Source organism: Oncorhynchus masou, chromosome 18 (genome assembly GCF_036934945.1).
Source record: "Oncorhynchus masou masou isolate Uvic2021 chromosome 18, UVic_Omas_1.1, whole genome shotgun sequence".
Classification (NCBI taxonomy): domain Eukaryota; kingdom Metazoa; phylum Chordata; class Actinopteri; order Salmoniformes; family Salmonidae; genus Oncorhynchus; species Oncorhynchus masou.
The window spans coordinates 50,264,690-50,291,256 of record NC_088229.1 but is presented as its reverse complement, the minus strand read 5'-3'; the positions used below and the strand labels follow the sequence as shown (position 1 = coordinate 50,291,256).

The 26,567-nt window shown below is 42.0% G+C and overlaps 1 protein-coding gene across 1 annotated transcript in view; it reads right to left on the bottom strand.

Annotated features, from left to right (window-relative positions):
• Window positions 1-24,330, bottom strand: part of taok2b (TAO kinase 2b) — a 55,055-nt gene extending 30,725 nt beyond the window's left edge. Inside the window, exons 1-14 of the mRNA XM_064923562.1 lie at window positions 19,352-24,330; window positions 15,749-15,889; window positions 15,053-15,124; window positions 14,818-14,919; window positions 14,316-14,361; window positions 13,939-14,035; window positions 13,351-13,464; window positions 10,789-10,880; window positions 6,133-6,226; window positions 5,735-5,816; window positions 5,087-5,254; window positions 3,074-3,280; window positions 1,147-1,352; window positions 41-218 (exon numbers count right to left, since the gene is read on the bottom strand). Coding sequence (XP_064779634.1) covers window positions 41-218; window positions 1,147-1,352; window positions 3,074-3,280; window positions 5,087-5,254; window positions 5,735-5,816; window positions 6,133-6,226; window positions 10,789-10,880; window positions 13,351-13,464; window positions 13,939-14,035; window positions 14,316-14,361; window positions 14,818-14,919; window positions 15,053-15,124; window positions 15,749-15,889; window positions 19,352-19,354 — 1,602 coding nt within the window. The 5' untranslated portion in view covers window positions 19,355-24,330. The remainder of the gene's footprint in view (window positions 1-40; window positions 219-1,146; window positions 1,353-3,073; window positions 3,281-5,086; window positions 5,255-5,734; window positions 5,817-6,132; window positions 6,227-10,788; window positions 10,881-13,350; window positions 13,465-13,938; window positions 14,036-14,315; window positions 14,362-14,817; window positions 14,920-15,052; window positions 15,125-15,748; window positions 15,890-19,351) is intronic.
• Window positions 24,331-26,567: the final 2,237 nt, after the last annotated feature.

Genomic DNA, 26,567 nt, shown 5'->3' with positions numbered 1-26,567 from the left:
CCTATCTCACTCCTGATCCATACCTCCCTCCTTCCCTTACCTCCTTCTCCAGGATAGCCTGGTGCTTCTTGCTCAGCTTGTCCCCCTCCCCTCCAAAGCTGTTTCTCTGGTTCTCCAACTCCTTGTCCAGCCTCAGCTGATGCTCATCCATCTCCGCCTTCAGCTTGTTTTCGAGGCCCATCAGCTGCTTCTGGTGCTGCCGCCGCATGCGCTTGTACCTGGGACGGGGTAAAGGAGGATTTGACATGAGAAAAGTTTGTCAAAAACTAGTACAGCCAAATGGAATTGGGCAATTACGTAAGCAGTCCGTATCAGATATTTTGACAACCAGTACATCCAACTGCGCCGGTCGGTTTTACATAGTTCCATGAACTGCTTTCTAACCACGAATGAGTATTTAGAACATTTATTAAAAGTGGGCTAAGCTGGTTGAAATGGCGTCATTAAAACCAGTTTACAACGCATATGTTGTCATTTGGATGTAATGATTATTACAAATAATTTCAACCAGTTATGGCTACATAAAAAAAAAATCTTAACTTACGATTATTCCCAGACCTCAAAAGTGGTCTCCGACGTGGTCTAAGCATTGTTGTGGACTTAACTTCCAATGTTGTTGTTTTTCTATTTTTAAAGTGTGATTTTGGGTTAAACTAGAAAATAAAAAAAAATAAATCACAATCCCGCTCTCTGCTTAATTTTTGGTCCCGTGGGATGATTCTGGTATCGAGTATTGTGATACTAAACCTGGTATCAATATTGAAGAACATTCTGGTATCCTTAGAATACTAGTAGTGAGTACATCTGAAAAATACTATATTAGTCCACTCCCCTACATATGTATTTGGACAATGACTCTATTCTCCAGCATTTTCAATTTGAGATCAAACATTTCATATGAGGCGACAGTACAGAATGTTTATTTGAAAGTATAAATCGGGAGGCCGGTACCATATTACTTGTACACAACCACATCCAGCATGTGACAGTGGATGAATTTGCAGATTGTTTGGCTCAATATTAACTGAAAAGGTGAATGATGACTGGAATAAATCAATTAACTTTGATTTCCATGGACTAGCCAATCCGCTGCCTTCTAATTCCAGATGGGCTCTTTCTTTGGTCGTTCCATAAAAGCTCTCCTACCCAGACATCTGCTCCCTCAGCGCCGACCCCTGCTCATGCTCCTGGATCTGCCGGGTCACCAGCGATGCTGTCCGGATCGTGGCAAAGTGATCTCGGCTGCGGTGTCCCTTCCGCCTGCCACCTTCTCGTCCCTCACCCCGTGACGGGGGCTGCTGCTGTGCGTCCAGTTCGGGCTGGTAGGGGTCGTCGTAGATGTTGTCATGGCTCTGATGTATAGAGGGGGACAAATCTTTTGTGTAAATCATGTGTTGCATTGTGGAATCAATCTAGGGGTGGGGGAAGAGTAGGTCATTAGCCACTAGTGAGCCATTTATGTGGTAAACTAAACTGAGGTAAAACCATAATTTACAGTTTTTAAAATCAGTGCAACAGAAACACCCCAAAAAACAGTTCACCTTTGGTATTTTACAATCATCATAACTAGCTAAATACACTGAACAGTAATATAAAATGCAACATGCAACAATTTCAAAGATTTACTGAGTTACAGTTCATATAAGGAAATCAGTCAATTGAAATAAATTCCTTGGGCCCTAATATATTTTTTACTTCTATTTAACTAGGCAAGTCAGTCAGTTAAGAACAAATTCTTATTTTCAATGACGGCCTAGGAACAGTGCCTTGTTCAGAGGCAGAACCACAGAATTTTTTTTTTTTTACCTTGTCAGCTCGGGGATTCGATCTTGCAACCTTTTGGTTACAAGTCCAACGCTCTAAACACGAGGCTAGCTGCTGCCCCGGATTTCACATGACTGGGATTACAGATATGCATCTGGTAGGGGTGTGGATCAGAAAACCAGTCAGTATCTGGTGTGACCACCATCTGACTCATGCAGACTTTTTCCAAGGGAGTTTGGCCTTTTCGCAGCACGCTTGTAAGGCTCAGATTATCCAAAAGGGTTCCAACAAGTATTCTACTGTTCTCATCTGTAGTTGTCCGGTGTCTTGTCACGTAGTCCTGGACAGAACTACAGAGTTAATTTTCCTTCCATTCACTCTCGAAGATGCTTCTTTGAAGATAGGCTAGCCAGCTGTGTCGATGGTTCCCAGTGAGGTGATGAGAGTAGCATAATACGATGGTTTGAGCAGAGTAGTAGAATAGTCCCACAGCATCATCAGCAAACCGCTCGCCCACACGACGCCATCTGCCCGATACAATTGAAACCAGGATTCATCTGTAAAGAGCACACTTTTCCAGCGTGTCAATGGCCATCAAAGGTGAGCATTTGCCCACTGAAGTTGGCTACGACACCAAACTAGAGTCATGGTCAAGACCCTGGTGAGGAAAACGAGCATGCAGATGAGCTTCTCCGAGACGGTTTCTAACAGTTTGTGCAAAAAATTATTCAATTTAGCTAACCCAGTTTCATCAGCTGTCCGGGTGGCTGGTCTCAGACATTCCCGCAAGTGAAGAAGCCGGATGTGGAGGTCCTGGGCTGGCATTGTTACACGGTCTGCAGTTGTGAGACCGGTTGGGTGTACTGCCAAATTCTCTATAATGAACATCGGAGGCAGCTTTTGTTAGAGAAACAAATTCACTAGCAACAGCTCTCGTGAACATTCCTGCAGTCAGCATGGCAATTGCATCACTGGTGTGACAAAACTGCACATTTTAGAGTGGCCTTTGATTGTCTCCAGCACAAGGTGCACCTGAATAATGAATTTGAGTGAAACACTTTTGTCCGTATGTACATTTTCTGGGATCATTTATTTCATGTGATGAAATATGGTACCAGCACTTAAATGTTGCATTGATATTTTTGTTCAGTGTAGTAATTGTTTACCCACCTCATACAGCACAGTGTTTACCTACTGACAAAATTGTGAAATAGGACTTGGGTGCCGCTTTGGGCAAATTGGCCCTGGAAAAAAATAGTCTAAAAGAAACACTGCTGTGACTAATGTCTAAAGGTAAGTCCCAACTGACCAGGGGCTTGTGCAGGACTGAGCTGTTGGAGGTGACTGTTTGCTCGCCCTCCTGCATCATGGCTATCTCGCCGCTGTCGTCCGAACCGTCCGCCAGGCTGTTGACCGAGCTGCTCTGGGAGCTTGCGCTGATGGACATGGAAGGCAGCGAATGGGAGCTCTCCATGCTGTTGACCGTACCTGTCCGCAGCATGTACTGCTCCACGTCCTGGAGACAGAGGGATGGCGGTTAGGAGAAGTGGTGATAACATATGCACGATCACGCACACACAAATACACAGTGTTACTAATACTTACAAACACCTAAATAAACACCTACACATTTTCTCAAATGCAGTTCAAACGGACCTCAGACTCATCTACAAATTTCAATCATAAGGCATTCATTGGATTCCTGTGTTTCCTATGCAAGGCCCTGGGGGAAGACAATTAGACCCCAAAAGGTCATCAAAAAGAAAGGAGGACCAAAGAACTCTTCATATAATTAATTAAAATGCCTTTATTTGTATGGCATGTTGAACGGAAACAAAGATTTTAAACTCCTGATGGGATCAAAGTTATTTGTATTGGAGGAAGAGGATGAGGTCATACAATGAGTCAAGGCACACAATTTTGGACTACACTTTGGTGACATATGCTATTAAAAAGACAGGATGGATGCTAATGCTAGCTGTATTCCTGAACAGAGTGATGGTGCACAGCTCAATCCTCTTCCTCCAAATTAACCTTTACGGAATCAGTGTCCCTATTCTGGGACGGTGGATGCTAACATGCACTAAAGTGACTAGAATGTAATTGTAAGTAACAGCAAACTTTCCAGGACATAGACATGTCTTACAAGGGCAGAAAGCTTAACATTCTTGTTAATCTAACTGCACTGTCCGATTAACAGTAACTATTAGTAAAAAAGATACCATGCTATTGTTTGAGTGCACAAAAAAAAAAATATCACAGCAACTGGTTTGATATATTCACCTCTGAAAGTAAATAATGTACTTACATTCAGTAATCTTGCTCTGATTTGTCATCCTGAGATAGATAGAATGTAGTATAGTTTCGTTTGAAAAAAATCTATTTTTATATTCAAATGTAGGAACTGGGTTCTACAGTTTGAACCCCTGCTGTCTCTGGTCCACACCCACCCCGCCATCTTGCTGTGTGAAAGTTAGTGTATAAGCTCATGAACCATTATGTATGACATTCCTGGGAGTGTGTAAACTCACAAAAATTATATGGTAATACAAAATGTATGCTTTCTTTAGTTATGTACTTGAAAATGTATCAATTGACCAATTCAGGACATTTGGGCAAACTTAATAAAACTACTGGGCAGTAGTGCAATGCTTCACTTGATCAAATCTGAAACTGCACACAATGCTGCCATCTAGTGGCCAAAATCTAAATTGCAACTAAACTGCAATATATTATATCCTTTCTCTTGCATTTCAAAGCAATATATTATATCCTTTCATCTTTTACATTTCTAAGCATTAGTGTTTAACAAAAACAAAAACCTTTTTTTTCAAGAATATATCATCCTTTTAGGTCCAGATACAGGCAGTTAGATTTGGGATGAAAAGAGGGTCCAAAACTAAAGAGGTTTTAAGACCAGTGCGTTCTGTAGTCTGTCTTCCCCCTCACTCAACACATCCTACTTTTTTCCTTTTGGTTCTGGTCCTACATCATCATCGGCTAACTGTTACTACTCTCCTCTCTTCCTACTGCCTCTTCATTTTCTCCCTCTACGTAACATCTCCATGTCCTCCCCGCCATCTTCTCTCTTTTGTTCATCCCTCTACTGCCTCTCCAAGTTCACTTTCTCCCACACCCCTCATTATCTCCTTTTTATGCCATTTCTCTCATCCCCCTTCATCTGCCTACCTCCTTACCTGCTCTTCTCCCTCCTTACCTCACATTCTCCTCTCAACCTGCCATTTCTCTCCTCCTCCCTTCTTTCCGCCACCTCCCACCCTCCTCAACCCCCCCTTACCACCACCTCCCTCACTCCTCATACCTCCTCCTCCTCTCCTCCCTCGGGCTGGGGCCCGTTGAGGGCCTCGTGGAAAAGGATCTTCTTCATTTTGCGGTACTGCAGGTTGTCCAGCTCCCGCACCGCGTCTTTGGTGCGAGCTATCAGGTCCATCACCACCGTGTGAGGACGCTCTCTGCATAGGAAATGGTGCTGAGGGAGAGGAAGGGAGAATGGCTTCTAAGGTTAATCCAGCAGGCAAAACTGGTCAAATTGATGTCGGAATTACATAAATTCTAGTTGTAATGACGACTTGTCAATCAATGCCATCTTTGTTGGTTTAATGCATCAACCTAGCTGGGAAAACTGGTTGCAATGAGACCTTTGAAACCTGATTACAAAATTCAACCAATTCTGGTTGTAAGGACGTAATTTCTACCTGATGGTGCTACCTGGAGCTGTTGGAAAGTTAAGGTTCACTTTAAACTGGAGCCATTGAAGAGATGCTCCTTTACCATCATGAGAATAAGGAATCACAGCACCTCTTTAGGCCACCTCTGATATTATTCATGGGTAAAGAGTTCATGGCCATTCCTTGGTTTCTACATGTTTGTGTAGTGCCTTCTTTCGATTATTAAACTTTGAATAACTATTTTAAAAAAGAGGAAACGTAGACTAAGAGATAGCATTTACCTTCAGCAGCACGTCCGAGGTAGGTCTATCCTGGTGGATCTTCTGCAGACACGAGTCCACAAAGTTATGGAAATAATCAGACCTGAAAAGGACGAGACCAAACAATGAGAAACTCACAGTCACAGTCACACTATAAAACGGTACTCATCTATCTACAACAGGAGTGTCAAACTCAGTTGCCAGTAGGCCATATGTTTGACACCCCTGATCTACACCAATGGCTCATATTGTTCTCAGAAAGTAGCCTGGTCCCAGATATGTTTGTGGTAAGTCCTAAAGTCATTGTCATAGAAGGCTATACAGCACAACCATATCTGGGACCAGGCTACTCAGAAAGTATATTGACACTAAAACAAAGAGGGCACAAGAACCACCTCCATGCTCAGTTAGTGGCTCACCAGTGATTGGACTGCAGAACGGGACTCTCGTTCTGGGCAATGTGGTATAAGGCACTCATAGCATTCATATTGAACAGAGGCGGCTTCCTCTCCGCTGCATAGAGAGACAGACAAAGTTCAGGAGACATACAGCATCAAACACACTCAAGGCCAGATTTGTAACAAAATACAGGTGTGAACCATCCAGAGGCATGAGGGCCAAGGGGAGTCACAGGGGCGGGGCCACTCTGGGAATCCCCGCCAACATCACAGGATTCCCCCGGAACAAACCCCTTATTACCTTAGCATGTGATGGGACAGTGGCAAATACACACAATAAATAGAGAAGAACAATGGAGACAGAGGGGGACAAAGAAATAAGGAAAAATATTGAATTGAAGAGAAGATAAAAGGACAAAGGACATTTCTTTTTAAACCTTTATTTAACTAGGCAAGTCAGTTAAGAACAAATTCTTATTTTCAATGATGGCCTAGGAACAGTGGGTTCTTGAGGATTGATTCCAAACGTTTGCCATGTTTCGGTCGATATTATGGTGTTAATTCGGAAAAAGTTTGACGTTGTAGGTGACTGAATTTTCGGTTCGTTTCGGGAGCCAAATGTGATGTACAAAACGGAGCGATTTCTCCTACACACAGACGCTTTCAGGAAAAACTGCGCATTTGCTATGTAACTGAGAGTCTCCTCATTGAAAAATCCGAAGCTCTTCAAAGGTAAATGATTTTATTTATTTGGTTATCTGGTTTTTGTGAAAATGTTGCGTGCTAAATGCTACTCAAAATGCTAAGCTAGCTTAGCATACTCTTACACAAATTAGTCAATTGCTATGGTTCAAAAGCATATTTTGAAAATCTGAGATGACAGTGTTGTTAAGAAAAGGCTAAGCTTGAGAGTAGGCGCATTATTTTCATTTTATTTGAGATTTTCAGAAATCGTTAACGTTGCGTTATGCTAATGAGCCTGAGGCTTTAGTCACGATCCCGGATCCGGGATGGGGAGTTTCAAGAGGTTATTGATGAATCCATGCCTACGGTAAAAAGGGAGTGCATCCATGTAATCTATACCCACAGTGTTGGACCGCAGAGCGAGCCTCAGCCTGTGGAAATCCAAGGACAGGACGCAGAAGGGGGGCTCGACTCAGGTAGTAGGATTGCCCTTGTTCTGTCACACTTAGTACAGGAGGGAGATGTCAGGAACAGAGGTCAGTCTCATGTATCTATGGGGACACGTGCATATACCCAGTGGCACATACCCAGAGACTAAACAGAACCACCCCAAGCCTGCACCAGAGCACAAAAGAAATGCTCATCCCCCTCCATCATTGAAATGTCCTCAGAGTGGATAGCTATGGATCTGGTTGGTCATATTCCAAAATCAGTCCAGGGGCACGAATATCGATTATGCCACATTCTACCCCAAACCCATTCCCATGCGCAATTTATCCACTAGAAGGATTTGCTAAAGAGATTCAAAATGTTTTCCGAGTCAGCCTACTCTCCTCTGTTTTGACCAACCAGGGGACCCTGTTCATGTACCGCATAACGAAAGATGTGTGCCTTGTACCAGGTGAAACCGATACGCACGAGTGTATATCATCCTCAGATGGTTTATGCAAACGCTTAAATAAAACAGTTAGGTCAAAGTTAAAAAACAACATTGAGACATGGGACATGTTATTAACTCACTTTCTGTTTGCTCTTAGGGAGGTGCACCAGTCGTCAACGGGCTTCTCCCCATTCAAACTTATATGGGAGGCCGTGCAGAGGGATCCTGGACCTCAACAAGGTGGCATGGGAAGCCCAGCTGAGTCCCCACAGAACTGACTGAACATGCCACCTTAGTGCAAGAACGGATGGCCGCAGTGTGGCCAACAGTGAAGGAACACATGAAGGGGGAGCAGCAAGTGCAACCGACAGCATACAACAGGACTTTCCAGCACCAAAGTTAATGTAGGAAATACGGTACTCCTTTTAATTCTGAAAGCTGAACATAGGTTTTTAAAGCAATGGAGAGGTCCATATGAAGTATCGGTAAAATTATCACCTGTAAATTACTGTTTGGCAGACAGGTAGGAGAAAACCTGAACAGCTACACCAACCTTATGAAGGAGTACCACGAGAGAAATAGAAAATGTTATGTTCTGCTCCCTTCCCGCAGCCCAACAAGATCAACCCCCGACAGTGGTGCAGGTGGGGGAGTCGCTGACGCACAAGCAAGACCTACAGGCCCTATTTATTTTTTTATTTTACCTTTATTTTACTAGGCAAGTCAGTAAAATAGGAACAGTGGAACAGTGGGTTAACTGCCTGTTCAGGGGCAGAACGACAGATTTTGTACCTTGTCAGCTCGGGGATTTGAACTTGCAACCTTTCGGTTACTTGTCCAATGCTCTAACCACTAGGCTACACTGCCGCCCCTAGTGAACCGACGCTGGGAGATATTCTCAGCCCTCCCAGGGAATACAGATCTCATCCTGCATTATATATACTCGGAGCCAGGCAAGAGTGAATTTAAGGCCTTACAGAATACCTGCTGCGCAACAGAAAATTGTCAGTGGGGGCAAGATATGCTGGGTTGGGAAGTTGAGGCGTCTCAAAAAAAAAAAGAACTGTAGGGTAACCAGATGGTTGCAACCCTTTAACTTCTCTATCATCTATAGATCCGGGGTCCATCACAAAAACAGACACGCTATCCTGCCACGACTGGTCGCGGCTGGTGCACAACCTGCTGTGTTGATTCTGAGGACTGGAGTGTTTCAACCATCCAGAGGCGTGGTGGCCAAGGATATTCAGAAGGGCGGGGCCACCATGGGAATCCCCAACATCACACCCCTTATTACCGGTGCAGGTGAAGGGACGGGGGAAATTACGCATGAGAAAAATAGGAGAACAATGGAGACCCGCGGGGGAGAAAGAACAAAGAAGAATATAGAACAAAAGGATAAAAGGACAAGAGGACATTGAGAGTGACAAGTTTAGCCACAAGAGAGACTCATTTGGTGATTATCGAAATGATCTTTAGTTTGTATGTGAAGTGCTATGAACCGGGCATGGATTTTGTTTCCCTTTCATGAACCGGCCTTGTGACTTTCTGTGAACATTAAATACACAACATGACCAAAAGTATGTGGACACCTGCTCATCGAACATGTCATTCTAAAAATCATGGGCATTAATATGAAGTTGGTCCCCTCTTCGCCGCTATAACAGCCTCCACTCTTCTAGGAAGGCTTCCACTAGATGTAAGAACATTGCGTGGGGACTTGCTTCCATTCAGCCATGACAGCATTAGTGAGGTCGGGCACTGATGTTGGGCAATTAGGACCTGGCTCGCAGTCGGCGTTCAAATTCATCCCATAGGCGTCTGATGGGGTTGAGGTCAGGGCCCTGTGCAGGCCAGTCAAGTTCTTCCTTACCCATCTCAACAAACCATTTCTGTATGGACCCCGCCTTTTGCATGAAGGCATTGTCATGCTGAAACAGGACCTGCCCCAAACTGTGGCCACAAAGCTGGAAGCACAGAATCGTCTAGAATGTCATTGTATGCTGTAGTGTTAAGATTTCCCTTCATTGGAACTAAGGGGCCAATCCCGAGCCATTAATAACCGCCCCCAGACCATCATTCATCCTCAACCACACTTTACAGTTGGCACTATGCATTGGGGCAGGTAGCGTTCTCCTGGCATCCGCCAAACCTAGATTCTTCCGTCCGACTGCCAGATGGTGAAGCATGATTTGTCACACCAGAGAACGCGTTTCCACTGCTCCAGAGTCCAATGCCGGTGATCTATACACCACTCCAGCCAACGCTTGACATTGCACATTGTGATCTTAGGCTTGTGTGTGGCTGCTCGGCCATGGAATCCCAATTCATGAAGCTCCAGACGAACAGTTCTTGTGCTGACGTTGCTTCCAGAGGCAGATTGGAACTCAGTAGTGAGTGTTGTAACCGAGGATAGATGATTTTTACGTGCTACATCACTCGCTGGTCCCCTTCTGTGAGCTTGTGTGGCCTACCACTAGGCAGCTGAGCCATTGTTTCTCCTTGACGTTTCCACTTCAGAATAACAACACTTACAGTTTACCAGTGCCAGCTGTAGCAGGGCACAAATTTGACGAACTGACTTGTCGGAAAGGTGTCATCCTATGATGGGTCCATGTTGAAAGTCACTGAGCTAGTCGGCTATTCTTCTGGAAATGTTTATTTATGGAGATTGCATGGCTGTGTGCTTGTTTGACAAATAGCCTAATCTACTAATTTGAAGGGGTGTCCACATATTTACACTATATATACAAAAGTAATATAGATTTTTGAAACATAAAAATCCAACTCTTCCTCTGTTTACCCCCACACCTTGCTATCGCATAAATCGGAACTCCTCTGGACCAATCACACAGAAGAAACAGTTAAAACAACTGAGACTGTATTTTACAAAAATAAATCAAGCATTTTGTTTGTGCTTGCCCAAAGTGCCAAAAGGCTCAGTTTGTCACTTCAGGGACTAGGAAATTTGTTCCATTGTGCCAGGCAAGCTCAATGAAGCACAAAGTATTGGCAAGAAAACTAACAGTACGCAAAAACATATCAGAATAGGTATACAGTACATACACCTTAAAAGCTTGTGAACATGTGTATTAGATGGCCTGTGCTTAGCTTACCCAGCTCTATGGCGGTAATGCCCAGTGACCACACATCCACTTTGCCGTCGTACTGGCCCTCGTCCATGGCCAGGATCACCTCAGGAGCCATCCTGTACGGAGGTAAAACACATCGAAGCCAGTGTGAGACACCACTATTTCTGTATACCAAATGGCAACTTATTCCCAACAATGGGCACTGGTAGAAAGTAGTGCAATATATAGGAAAGAATTCAATGTGTACACCTCCTATACCAGGTGTTCCCAATTCCCCCCCCCCCCTCCAGCATTGAAGAACATACTGCACCCCCCTGTTTGCCACATCTATTTCTATGGGCACAAGCACTGTTCATGACAAACTGTTCACACCTCTCGTTGGTGGAGAGAACATTTTGTTGCTTTAAAGCTTATTGCCTGCAATTCTACAGATTTAATGTCTAATGTGCGTTCATGTGATATGAGTGACTCAAACATTACAACTAAATCTATGGGCTATAAAAACAAGCTGACATGAGCTAGTTGATCTGGACATTTTTGACAAGTCAAAAATAGCTCCCTAAGGTATGTAAAAACTGACATGACAAGCAGAAAACTAATGCAGTATTCAATTTTGAAATTACACCTCGTGCATTCTACTACTGTAACTTTCAAAAGTAAGTTGAAAGCCGGACTGAGTTCCTTTAAATAAATGTAGTACACACACACACAGTACCAGTCAAAAGTTGACAACTACTCATTCAAGGGTTTCTTTGTTTTTACTATTTTCTACATTGTAGATTAATAGTAAAGACATCAAAACTATGAAATAACACATCATGTAGTAACCAAAAATGAACAAATAAAAATATATTTTATATTTAAGATTCTTCAAAGCAGCCACCCTTTGCCTTGATGACAGCTTTGCACATTCTCTCAACCAGCTTCATGAAGTAGTCACATTTCAATTAACAGGTGTGCCTTGTTAAAGTTAATTTGTTTCCTTAATGCGTTTGAGCCAATCTGTTGTGACAAGGTAGGGGTGGTATACAGAAAAAAAGCCCTATTTGGTAAAAGTCCATATTACAGCAAGAACAGCTCAAATAAGCAAAGAGAAACAACTGTCCATCATTACTTTAAGACATGAAGGTCAGTCAATGCGGAACATTTCAAGTACTTTAAATGTTTCTTCAAGTGCAATCGCAAAAACCATCAAGCGCTATGATGAAACTGTCTTTCATGAGGACCGCCACAGGAAAGGAAGACCCAGTTACCTCTGCTGCGGAGGGTAAGTTAGAGTTACCAGCCTCAGAAATTGCAGCTCAAATAAACGCTTCAGAGTTCAAGTAACAGACATCTCAACATCAACTGTTCAGAGGAGAGACTGTATGAATCAGGCCTTCATGGTCAAATTGCTGCAAAGCAACCACTACAAAAGGACACCAATAAGAAGAGACTTGCTTGTGCCAAGAAACACGAGTAATGGACATTATACCGGTGAAAATCTGTCCTTTGGTCTGATGAGTACAAATGTTCGATTTTTGGTTCCAACCGCCGTATCTTTGTGAGACGCAGAGTAGGTGAACGGGTGATCGCCGCCTGTGGTCCCCACCGTGAAGCATGGAGGAGGTGTGATGGTGCTTTGCTGGTGACACTGTCAGTGATTTATTTAGAACTCAAGGCACACTTCACCAGCATGGCTTCCACAGCATTCTGCAGTGATACGCCATCCCAACCGCAATCCAGAACAAATTCAAGAAAGTGTACGGTATTATATAAAGCCCTTATTGCATTGAAGTTACTTTCAACTCATATTGCTCAAATAAAACAGCAAACCTGGTTTCAAAAAACAAAGCAACACCTCACAGCGCAACGCGTCTCCCCTATTTGATCTAGATAGTTTGTGTGTATGTATTGATATGTAGGCTACGTGTGTCTGTAAAAAAAATGTATGTAGTTCTGTCCTTGAGCTGTTCTTGTCTACTGATGTTCTGTATTATGCAATTCTGTATTATGTTTCATGTTTTGTGTTGACCCGAGGAAGAGTAGCTGCTGCTTTTGCAACATCTAATGAGGATCCTAATAAAATACCTATTCTGGTTTTGCGCTTAGTGGGACTATTATTTGTTTTTCAACAGAGCAATGACACAACACACCTCCAGGCTGTGTAAGGGCTATTTCACCAAGAAAGAGAGCGATGGAGTGCTGCATCAGATGACCTGGCCTCCACAATCACACAACATCAACTCAATTGAGATGGTTTGGGACGAGTTGGAACGCAGAGTGAAGGAAAAGCAGCCAACAAGTGTAAAGCATATGTGGGAACTCCTTCAAGACTGTTGGAAAAGCATTACAGGTGAAGCTGGTTAAGAGAATGCCAAGAGTGTGTAAAGCTGTCATCAATAGGGCACCGGTCGGCCCTCTATTCCCTATATAGTGCACTACTTCTGACCAGGGCCTCTGTTGTAGTGGCAGTATAAAGGGAGCCATCTGGGACACATCCTTGGTATTTTGTCCTACTTGTGAATCATATTGCCATTGTCATCAATAAATTTGTCAATCTTACAATAATGACCATAGAAACAACAGAAGAGACCAGTGTCTCACCAGTAGGGCGTGCCCACGAACGAGTTAGCCGGGGCAATGATGGAGGCTGAGCCAAAATCACCCAGTTTCACCTGGCCAGGCTCGGTCAGCAAGATGTTACCAGCCTTCACATCCCTGGAGAGAAAGTGTGGGGGGCGACACCATTATTATTCATTGAGTATTCTGTTTCTTATTATTAATTGACATCATCATTGACTCAATAATATTTAGTAAATAAATATAAATTTTATTTATTTATTTACAAAGTTAATATTATAGGTTCTCTTTCGCAATGTATGTGGTAATACTTTCTATGCCAATAAAGCCTTTTTAATTGGAAGGAGAGAGAGAAGTGGGGTAGAGAGAGAAAAAAAAAGATGGGAAAGGAAGTAGTGAGGGAAAGAGAGCAAGAGAAATAGAATGAGAGAGAAAGAGACATGCAGACAGAGAGAGACCAAGATAGAAAGGGATAGAAAAAAAGAGGGTTAAAACATCCATGACACACCTCCCATTCAACAATGAGAGCTTATGTTTGGATAACATTTCTTTCATTCTCTCTTTTTTTCCCTTCCCGTCCCATCGTGTGGGGGAGGAGAGAGGATCTCTCACCTGTGAATCATGTTGTGAGAATGAAGATACACCAGGCCCTGCAAAGCACCGTGGGTGATGGCTGCTATCTCCTGTTCCTGGAGGGGCTTCTTGTGGACTACGCACACAGAGGCAGACAAAATGAACAGTTAAACACTCATTCTTTGACGGCTTGGTCGTGTTCATTAGGGCACACAACAAAAACTTTTTGCAACAGAACGAAAATAAGCGTCTCTTATTTGACGACAAATCCAGGTTGTCCCTCCCCGTTTCAGTTTGTTTTCTACCATTACGTGCCTAATGAACACAACCCTGGTTTACTTCGACCACCCCACTGTACATCACATGAAGTACTTGTTTGAACGTGAACTTCAACCATCTAGTTGTTTTCTACTCACCTTCCAGTAGGTCGGAGGCTGAACCCAAACAATACTCCATTACCAGCTAAGAGAATGAAGGAGAGAGAGAGGAGGTTAACATATGGAGCAAGAAGGGGGGGAAACGTGATGGAGAGCTGGTCAAAATGTATTCCCTACACCTTCCCCTTGGCCACTTCAATGTTTGCATATTTGTAAGGTGGATGAAATATGGAAGCTCCTCCACTACACTGCTTATACCTATCCAGACCCTTCAGATCTGCCAACACTGAAGGGTTTGGGCCTATGGGAAGGGATAGGGAGTGAATAGGGGCTGACTGAAAACATCAATAACCAACAATAACCAAAACATCAATAACCAAAATTAATTTGTCAGTGACCCTTAGTTATTGTGTCAATACCAAATGGCACCCTATTCCCTATATAGTGCACTACTTTTGACCAGAGCCCCATGGGACCCAGAAGTAGTACACTGTAGAGGGAATAGGGTACCATGTTTGAGTTAAAGAAGTGCTTCACTTACCCATGCTGTGTGCTCTCTCAGGTAGCAACCTCTGTACTCTACAGTGTTGGGGTGGTGCAGTTTCTGGAGAAACTTCACTTCTTTGATGATATCTTGCCATTTCTTTATAAGAGAGAAAGAAGGAGCTTGAAAACATTAAAAACGTGGCCTACACATTGCAACAGATGGCAAATGGAGTGAACTTTTTTTATTTTTATAACAAGGTACATTTTACCATTACTCAATCTGTTCCTACCTCATTGGACTGCTTGCCACCGTAGGACATTTTCTTAATGGCCACCACTTCATTGGTGCGGATGTCATGTGCCTAATGTAAGGAATAGGGGGTAAGGAAGGGTTAAAATAAATAAATTTCTAATCATGCTAACAGTAGCCACTGGCCACACACATATCGTCAAGTGCAGGCACAGACAAATTGACAAACTGCAGCTTCACCTCTTTCACACTCCTTTCTCCCTCCATCCTTCACTAGTCACTGACACCATCTATTTAAAAAGGACCTTTCATCCTTCAACCAATCCCTTACCCTGTGCTACCTTTTTACCCATAACTACCCACTTCCTACCTTTCATCCTTCACTTGTCTTTACATGGCCTAGTGGCTGCCTCCCTGTCATTTCACCCTTCATCTTATCAACACCCTTTCAATACCCATTCCATTTCTCTTCCCAGTTCTCATGCATCCATCACTGAAGTTATGCCCAAATTCCCCTACTACAAGTTTTTACTGTGTACCAAAACTGTACTGGGTATTATTTAGGACTGTTTAGTAAAAATGTATGCAGTACCAAGTGACAAATATTTATATACTACAGCTCATCCATTCTAAGAAATCATCTCCCAAAAAGGGACACAAAATAAACAGTAAACTTGTGAGTGAGATGCACTCATTTGCCCACTTAAGCCAAGTCCACAGATGCCCCCTTTCTTACAAAGTAGACCGCTCCGAAGCTGCCGTGGCCAATCTCCCGCAAGTCGGTGAACAGCTTCTCAGGGTCATCTCTGTAGAAGAGCTCAGCAACCTCTGGGTCCTTCAGGCTCCCGGCCCGCACACTGGACGGCATGGCCAGCGCCTGAACGAACACACACACACACCAGTATGAGGCTTTGAGCTTAAGTTTGTCTGCATTGAAATGTAGCCACATGTCAGGATTGCAATGAATTCCATTTCAATTCCAAAAGAGAAATTAAAATGTTCCTCAAAGCCTTTGAATATCGGACGTGCATAAAGATAGCGGCCTCCACGCCTACCACAAATGACTTGTTTGCCAAGTTCTCTGTTTTGTACCTTGCTTTCTGTGACTTCGGTATCTGCATTGGCACAGTCTCTCTGCTACCGCATGGCAAGCAGTACCGGAGCGCCAAGTCTAGGTCCAAATGGCTCCTTAACAGCTTCTACCACCAGCAATAAGAATGCTGAAAAATTTAAAAACGGCCACCCAGACCATTTACATTGACCCCCCCCCCTTTGTTTTTACACTGCTGCTACTTATTGTTTATTATCAATGCATAGTCACTACACCCGTACCTACATGTACAAATTACCTCGACTAACCTGTAACCACACCCATTGACTCTGTATATAACCTCGTTATTGTTATGTACTTTGCTACTTTAGTTTATTTAGCAAATGTAGTTGATCAGGCTGTTCATTGTGATCTGTGGAATGTTGTCCCACTCCTCTGCAATGGCTGTGCGAAGTTGACGGGTATTGTCTGGAACAAGTTGTCGTACACGTTTCCTTTGCCAAAATAATCCATCCACCTGACAGGTGTGGCATATAAAGAAGTTGATTAAACAGCATGATCATTACACAGGTGCACCTTGTGCTGGGAATAATAAAAGGCCACTCTAAAATGTGAAGGTGTGTTACAACACAATGCCACAGATGTCTCAAGTTGAGGGAGTGTGCAATTGGCATGGTGCCTGCAGGAATGTCCACCAGAGCTGTTGACAGAATTTAATGTTAATTATTTCCTACATAAGCCACCTCCAACTTCGCTTCAGAGAATTCGGCAGTATGTCCAAATCACCTCAAAACCGCATAATGATGTATGACTTCGTGTGGGTGAGCAGTTTGCTGATGTCAACTTTGAACAGAGTACCCCATGGTGGCGGTGGGGTTAAGCTACGGACAATGAACATAATTGCATTTTATCAATGACAATACCAATGCACAGAGATACCGTGATAAGATCCTGAGGCCCGTTTAAGTGCCATTCATCCACCGCCAGCACCTCATGTTTCAGCATCTCCTTCGGATGTCGCAAGGATCTGTACACAATTCCTGGAAGCAGAAAACATCCCAGTTCTTCCATGGCCTGCATACTCACCAGACATGTCACCCATTGAGCATATTTGGGATACTCATGATCGACAGTGTGCTCCAGTTCTTGCCAACAACCAGCAACTTCGCACAGCCATTGAAGAGTGGGACAACATTCCACAGGCAGCAATTAACAGCCTGATCAACTCTATGCAAAGGAGATGTGTTGCACCAGATACTGAGTGGTTTTCTGATCCCACGCCCCTACCTTTCTTTTTTTAAAGTATCTGTGACAGATTCATATCTGTATTCCCAGTTACGTAAAATCCATACATTTGGGCCTAATTCATTTATTTAAATTGACTGAATTCCTTATATAAAACTCTAACAGTAAAATCAAAAGAAATTGTTGCATGTTGCGCAGATTTTTGTTTGGTAATTTATTTTTACCCTTTTTCTCCTCAATTTCATGAATTCCAAATTGGTACAGTCTTGTCCCATCGCTGCAACACCCGTACGGACACGAGGCAAAGGTCGAGAGATGTGCGTCCTCTGAAACATAAACCGTCAAGCTGCACTGTTTCTTGACACAATGCTTGCTTTACCCAGTAGCCAGCTGCACCAATGCGATGCAGTGCCTTAGACCGCTGCGCCACTCAGGAGGCCCCTTGTTAAGGGTAATGTTGTGGAGCAAAAAAAATAGTTTTTGGGTAGAATCTTTTCTTAAAGTTAAGGATTCAATTTAGTTTAAACGTTCACAACCCTTATCTTGAGCACACCAAATTCGTAAGATATACCAATTGGATGACAAGCTACACAAATAAAGGAGACCAGTTTTAGCACTTATCTACTGGCTGAAATTATACAAAAGTTCCGGAGAATCAGTAAAAAGAAATTATATAGATATATATTTTTTTTTTTTACCTCTGAGTCATTTAGCAGACACTCCTATCCAAAGTGACTTACAGGATCAATTAGGGCTATGTGCAAAGCTCAAGGGCATTTTTCACCTTGTTTCAGGGAGTCGAACCAGTGACCTTTTGGTTACTGGCCCAATGCTCTTAACCAATAGGCTTCCTGCCGCCCCAATCTTAATCTTGAGGCAACCAAAAAAAGACCAGACTTGCTCATTGGGCGAGTGCCTTTCAGACCTTTGTCAATCCCTGTGGAAACCAATATTTGGGTTCGCTTGACAACATCACAAATTATCCACTCGCATCAATGTGGCAGGAAACTGTGCTTTGTTAAGAGTCTGAACAGTCAGATTGCAACAATGACAAGAAGCTGCGATGTGGGGAATCATAGGTGTTTTGTTTCAGCTCGTCTTGTTCTGAGATGTTTTGACTGCTTTCATGTCGATGCAAAAATGGTTAAAATTTGCAAGCTAACCAACAATTCAACATCCTATTTGTTTTCAATAAACATTCGGACTAAATATAGTTTACATCGTCAACCATCTAACTCTGGCTGTTATGCCTCACGTGTCAGTTGTTGCTAAACAACCAAACCGTCTATGGAATAGTCCTGTGATGGAAAATGTTGTGTTGGTGCATTTGTGTTCTGTGTTTGTGTTTTCTAATAACAGTTTTCTGTGTTCATGCAAGTGAACTGAACAAACCCTCACTATCAGTATTTTCAATTTGGCAGTACACCCAGACCCTTGTTTTGAGATCAGTTTCAAGGTGTCAGCTTAAAGAAGCCTCATGAGGTATTGGTCTGTCACACGCATGACCCAGTATTGGTTGGTCACATGAATGAAGCAAATGTTAACGATTAATGAATAAGCTAAATCATGCAAATATGACTTGTCTGCAGTATATAAGAGAAAACAAATGGGACTTCCCCGTTAGTGCTTCTGACAGACGTTCACTATGGTGCATTAAGTTTGTTGGAACCTCTCCAGCGCACTGGCAAACAATGATTCATTTAAGATTGACTTCGAGTTTCCCTGTGTAAGAATTTCCACAACAGTCCCAAAAGTGAAAATACTAACCAACCCATTTGTCACTCCCGGCAGACGGGCCCAATCAACTAAAAAGCTCAGAGTATTTGAAAGAAGAAAACAAATAGGATAATAGACCAATGTGAAATTGAACCCAGGTCAGCCACAGTCAATTTCTTGCATTCAACCACAACAGGTATAGGATGAAGGAAATACAAAATATTAACTTGTGTGCTACAATGAATAATAATACTACACACATCTAAATCATTTCAGGAGCATGTGTTTTGGTGAAATGCATTTTGGTTAATACAGTGTTTCCCCTACCATTATGAAGGATGGGGTTGCCCCTTCCTAGCTCTGTTGCCCAACGCCAAAATCCTTCAATTGTTTTCAATCGAAAATGTTCATGTTGGTGTTGGCAATGGCATCCCAGTTGCTAATTTGGGTGCATGCCTGCACCCCACCAAAGACAAATCTGTGGGCAAACATGAATACAAGAGAGGAATTTGATATTAGCCACACCTGCATGTCATGAGGACACAATTTGATGTTGGAGATTATAAACAAGAAACATTTTAGATACAAGACCACACAGTGCCTTAAGGAACTATTAACACCCATTGACTTTTTCCAAATTTTGTTGTGTTAGAGCCAGAATAAAAATAGAAAAAATATTAAATTGAGATTGTGTCACTGGACTATACACAATACCCCACAATGTCAAAGTGGAATTCAGATTTGTTTTTAAATTGTATTAATAAGAAAAGCTAAAATGTCTTCAGTCATTAAATAGTCAAAACGTTGGTTATGGCTAGCCTAAATAAATTCAGGAGTAAACGTTTGCTTATTAACAAGTCGCATAATACTGCAAAATAAACTGGCAAAGCAATTAACTTTATGTCCTAAATACAAAGTGTAATGTTCTGGGCAAATCCAATACATTACTGAGTACCACTGTCCACATTTTCAAGCATTGCGGTGGCTGCATCATGTTGTGGGTATGCTTGTCATCGTTAAGAAATGGGGAGTTCAGGATAAAAAAAAATGTAAAAATGGTATGGAGCTAAGCACAGGCAAAATCCGAGAGGAAAACTGAGTTCAGTCTGCTTTCCACCAGAGATGAATTCCCCCTTCAGCAGGAGAGTAATCTTACAACACAAGCACAAATATATACTGGACTTGCTTACCAAGAGGACAGTAACTGTTCCCGAGTGGCAAAATTAGTTTTGACTTGAAAATCAATGGCAAGGCCTGAAAATCGCTATCTAGTGTTGTCTTTACGGTCTTTACTTTAAAATTAGAACCTAACACTAACAATGACATACAACCAATATGACAGAGCTTGAAGTATTTTGAAAATCATAAAAATGGCAAATGTTGCACAATCCAGGTGTGGAAAGCTCTTAGACTTATCTGGAAAAACTCACAGCTGTAGTTGCTGCCAAAGGTGATTCTAGCATGTATTGACTCAGGGGGTTGAATACTGATCTAATCGAGATCTTTTTTTTTTTCTTTTCTTTTTTTTTCTTTTTTTTTATACAAATGTTAGACATTTTCACCACTTTGACATTAGATTATTTTCTGTGTATCATTGTTTAAAAAAAATGACAATTAAATCCATTTTAATCCCAGTCAAAGGGTTTGAACTTTCTGATGGCACTGTAACTAGATGGCTAGTAGGTCTGCATGCATTGAACTTAAGCATTTTCACAATTCTTACACCATAAATCGAACACACAGCAGTTGCAGATCTCTTTTAGTCCTTGTTTTTCAATTACTATGTATTTGTATAAACCTCCCTTTATCAAAACCCTGCCTTTCAAAGATAACTTGTAAAAACACAAATAACTTTACAGATCTTCATTGTAAAGGGTTTAAACACCGTTTCGCATGCTTGTTCAATGAACCATTAACAATTCATGAACGTGGAACGGTCGTTAAGACACTAACAGCTTGTAGAAGGTAGGCAATTAAGGTCACAGTTATGAAAACTTAGGACACTAAGAGGCCTTTCAACTAGAGGTCAGCCGATTAATTAGGGCCAATTTCAAGTTTTCATAACAATCGGAAATAGGTATTTTTGGACACCGATTTAACTTTTTTTTTTTTTTTACACCTTTATTTAATCTTTATTTAACTAGGCAAATCAGTTAACATTCTCATTTTCAATGAAGGCCTAGGAACGGTGGGTTAACTGCCTCGTTCAGGGGCAGAACGACAGATTTTCACCTTGTCAGCTCAGGGATTTGATCTTGCAACCTTACAGTTAACTAGTCCAACACTCTAACCACCTGCCTTTCATTGCACTCCACGAGGAGACTGCCTGTTAGGCGAACGCAGTAAGCCAAGTTAAGTTGCTAGCTAGCATTAAACTGCTTATAAAATACAAATCAATCACTAGTTAACTACACATGGTTGATGATATTACTAATTTATCTAGCGTGTCCTGCATTGCATATAATCGATGCGGTGCGTATCGTTGCTCCAATATGTACCTAACCATGAACATCAATGCCTTTCTTAAAATCAATACACAGAAGTATATATTTTTAAACCTGCATATTTAGCTAAAAGAGATCCAGGTTAGCAGGAAATATTAACCAGGTGAAATTGTGTCACTTCTCTTGCGTTCATTGCACGCAGAGTCAGTGTATATGCAACAGTTTGGGCCGCCTAATTTGCCTGAAGTTTGCATAATTATGACATAACATTGAAGGATGTGCAATGTAACAGCAATATTGAGACTAATGGATGCCACCCCTTAGATGAAATACGGAATGGTTCCGTATTTCACTGAAAAAATAAACTTGTTTTCCAGATGATAGTTTCTGGATTCGACCATATTAAATGACCTAAGGCTCGTATTACTGTGTGTTATGTTATAACTAAGTCTATGATTTGATAGAGCAGTCTGACTGAGCGGTGGTAGGCAGCAGCAGGCTCGTAAGCATTCATCCAAACAGCACTTTCGTGCGTTTTGCCAGCGGCTCTTTGTTGTGCGTCAAGCATTGCACTGTTTATGACTTCAAGCCTATCAACTCCCGAGATGAGGCTGGTGTAACCAATGTGAAATGGCTTGCTGGTTAGTGGGGTGTGCGCTAATAGCGTTTCAAAAGTCACTCGCTCTGAGACTAGTTGTGGTTTTTCCATTGCTCTGCATTGGTAACGCTGCTTCGGGGGTGGCTGCTGTCGTGTTCCTTGTTCGAGCCCAGGGAGGAGCGAGGAGAGGGAAGGAAGCTATACTGTTACACTGACAATACTAAAGTGCCTATAAGAACATCCAATGGTCAAAGGGTAATGAAATCCAAATGGTAGAGAGAAATAGTCCAAAATTTCTATAATAACTACAACCTAAAACTTCATACCTGGGAATATTGAAGACTCATTAAAAGGAATCACCAGCTTTCATATGTACTCATGTTCTGAGCAAGGAACTTAAACGTTAGCTTTCTTACATGGCACATATTGCACTTTTACTTTCTCCTCCAACACTGTTTTTGATTTATTTAAACCAAATTGAACATGTTTCATTATTTATTTCAGGCTAAATTTATTTAATTGACGCATTATATTATGTTAAAATAAGTGTTCATTCAGTATTGTTGTAATTGTCATAATTACAAATAAATAATACATTTTCTAAATACATTGATACAAAAATATAGATATTTCTTTTAAAAGGGCCGATAAATCGGTATCGGCTTATTAGGTCCTCCAATAATCGGTATCGGCGTTGAAAAATCATGATCAGTCAACCTCGACTTTCAACTGACTGAAAACTGCAAAAGAAGATGCCCAGGGTCCCTGCTCATCTGTGTGAACTTGCTTTAGATATGCTGCAAGGAGGAATGAGGACTGCAGATGTGGCCAGGGCAATAAATTGCAATGTCCGTACTGTGAGATGCCTAAGACAGCGCTACAGGGTGACAGGACAGACAGCTGATCGTCCTCGCAGTGGCAGTCCACGTGTAAAACCTGCAAAGGATCAGTACATCCGAACATCACACCTGAGGACAGGTACAGGATGGCAACAACTGCCAAAGTTACACCAGGAACGCACAATCCCTCCATCAGTGCTCAGACTGTCCGCAATAGGCTGAGAGAGGCTGGACTGAGGGCGTGTAGGTCTGTTGTAAGGCAGGTCCTCATCAGACTTCACCGTCGCCTATGGGCACAAACCAACGATCGCTGGACCAGACAGAACTGGCAAAAAGTGCTCCTCACTGACGAGTCACAGTTTTGTCTCACCAGGGGTGATGGTCAGATTTGCATTTATCGTCAAAGGAATGAGCGTTACACCGAGGCATGTACTCTGGAGCGGGATTGATTTGGAGGTGGAGGATCCATCATGGTCTGGGGCGGTGGGTCACAGCATCGTCGGACAGAGCTTGTCGTCATTGCAACGATGTACGTTACAGGGAAGACATCCTCCAACTTCATGTGGTACCCTTCCTGCAAGCTCATCCTGACATGACCCTCAAGCATGAGTGCTACCAGCCATACTGCTCGTTCTGGGTGCTATTTCCTGCAAGACAGGAATGTCAGTGTTCTGCCATTGCCGGCAAAGAAACTGGATCTCAATCTCCTCAATCCCATTGAGCACATCTGGGACCTGTTGGATTGGAGGGTGAGGGCTTGGGCCATTCCCCCCAGAAATGTCCGGGAAGTTGCAGGTGCCTTGGTGGAAGAGCGGGGTAACATCTCACAACAAGAACTGGGAAATCTGGTGCAGTCCATGAGGAGACGCACTGTAGTACTTAGTATCTGGTGTGGTCACCAGCTGCAATGACACTCACTTTTGACCCCCCTTTGGTTAGGGACACATTATTCCATTTCTGTTTGTCACATGTCTGTGGAACTTGTTCAGTTTATGTCTCAGTTGTTGAATCTTATGTTCAAACAAATATTTACACGTTTTAACTTCTTGATGACAGGGGACAGTATTTTCACATCCGGATGGAATGCATGCCCAAATTCAACTGCCTGCTACTCATCCCCAGAAGATATGCATATTATTAGTAGAGTTGGATAGAAAACACTGAAGTTCCTAAAACTGTTTGAATCATGTCTGTGAGTATAACAGAACTTACGTAGCAGGCGAAACACAGGAAAAACCATTCAGATTTTTACTTTGAGGTCACTCTTTTCAATGGGTTTTCATTGGGAATCCAGATTTCCAAGGGACCTTCTTGCAGTTCCTACCATTTCCACTGGATTTCAACAGTCTTTAGAAATTGGTTGAGGTTTTTCCTTTGTGTAATTTAGTTGCCTTGTTCAAAACGAGGGTCACTTCAAGTGTACTGTACTGTTAGATAGAGGCGCATGACCAGAAAGGTAGCGTCAGTTTGTTTTCCTCCTGTATTGAACACAGGTCATTCAGTCTTCCATTTTATTGATTATTTACTTTAAAAAATACTTTAGTTTTATTACAAAAGTAGTTTGAAATGTTTTGGCAAAGTTTACAGGTAACTTGAGATTTTTTGTAGTCACATTGCGCAAGTGGGAACCGGTGTTTTTCTGGATCAAACGCGCCAAATAAATGTACATTTTGGATATATATAGACGGAATTAATTGAACAAAAGGACCATGTGACGTTTATGGGACATATTGGAGTGCCAACAAAAGAAGCTCGTCAAAGGTAAGGCATGATTTATATTTTTATTTCTGCTTTGTGTCGAGCCTGCAGGGTTGAAATATGTTCTCTCTTTGTTTATGGAGGTGCTACCCTCAGATAATAGCATTGTTTGCTTTCGCCGAAAAGCCTTTTTGAAATCTGACATGTTGGCTGGATTCACAACACGTGTAGCTTTAAATTAGGTATCTTACATGTGTGATTTAATTTGAATTCATTTGAATGTGTAATTAATTTGAATTTGACGCTCTTCATTATAACTGGCTTTTGGCCAGGTGGGACGCTAGCGTCCCACATATCCCAGAGAGGTTAATTAAGTTCGCTGAAAATCAACACCGTTGACAGTGGGAGGACATTTCTTTGTCAGTGCTCTTGTCTCTTACAGTGCTTCAGCAAAAAAAAAAAAAAAAAAAATCCTGTGGCCATGAATTGAAGGCAGTCCAACAATACGGAAGTCTCTAGGTTCCCTATAAAAAGGAGAAGTCTAGCTGGCTAGCTAACAAGATTCAGTGCTTTCAGAAAGTATTCATACCCATTGACTCATTCCACCATTGTTCTGTAAATAAAAATTAACTTCAAATGTTTTTAATTTAACTAGGCAAGTCAGTTAACACAACAGTATTTACAATGACGACCTAGGAACAGTGGAGTAACTGCCTTGTTCAGGTGCAGAACGACAGATTTTGACCTTGTCAACTTGGGAATTCGATCTAGCAACCTTTCGGTTACTGGCCCAATGTTCTAACCACTAGGCTACCTGGCGCCACATCTACAGAACAATAACCCATAATGAGTGAAAACATGCTTTAATTCGTTTTTCCACATTCCTTTAAAATCAAATACAGAAATATCTAATTTACATAAGTACTCACACCCCTGAGTCAATACATGTTAGTCACCTTTGGCAGCGAGTCTTTCTGGGAAAGTCTAAGAGCTTTCCACACCCCGATTGTGCATCATTTACGCATTTATTATTTTCTAAATTCTTAAAGATCTGTCAAGTTGGTTGTTGAGCATTGCTAGACAGACTCTCCATAGATTGTCAAGCCAATTTAAAGTCAAAACTGTAACTAGACCACTCGAGAACATTCAATGTCGTCTCGGTAAGCAACTTCAATGTTTGGCCTCGTCTTTTAGGTTACTGTCCTGCTGAAAGGAGAACTTGTCTCATTGTGTCAATATTTGCCTGTGTTTGGCTCAAATCCACTTATTTTCATCTTAAACCCTAGTTCTTGCCAAATAACAAGCATACCCATAACATGATGCATCCACCACCATGCTTGTAAATATATAGAGTGGTACTCAGTGATGTATTGTTGGATTTGCCCCAAACATAACACATTGTATTCAGCACAAAAAGTTAAATTGCTTTGCCACATTTTTTAAAGTTTTATTTTAGTGCCTTGTTGCAAACAGGATGCATGTTTTGGAATATTTCTATTCTGTTTTGACTTCCTTATCACTCCCTCGTTAAAGGTTAGTATTGTGGAGTAGCTAAAACATTGTTGATCCACAATCAGTTATTTCACAGCCATTAAACTAATTGTTTTGACATCACCATTGGCCTCATGGTGAAATCCCTGAGCGGTTTCCTTCCCCTGGCAACTGTATCCCCTGTATCGTTGTAGTGACTGGGTGTATTGATACTCCATCAAAAGTGTAATTAACTTCAACATGATCAAAGGGATATTAGATATTTATTTTATGTTGTTACCCAGCTACAAATAGGTGCTCTTCTTTGCGAGGCATTGGAAAACCTCCCTGGTCTTTGAATGTTAAACCGATTCAACCACAATGCTCAACTGAGGGACCTTACAGATAATTCTGTGTGTCAGGTACAAAGATGAGGTAGTCATTCAAAAATTATGATCAATACAAGTCCTGCACACAGAGTCCATGCAACTTAG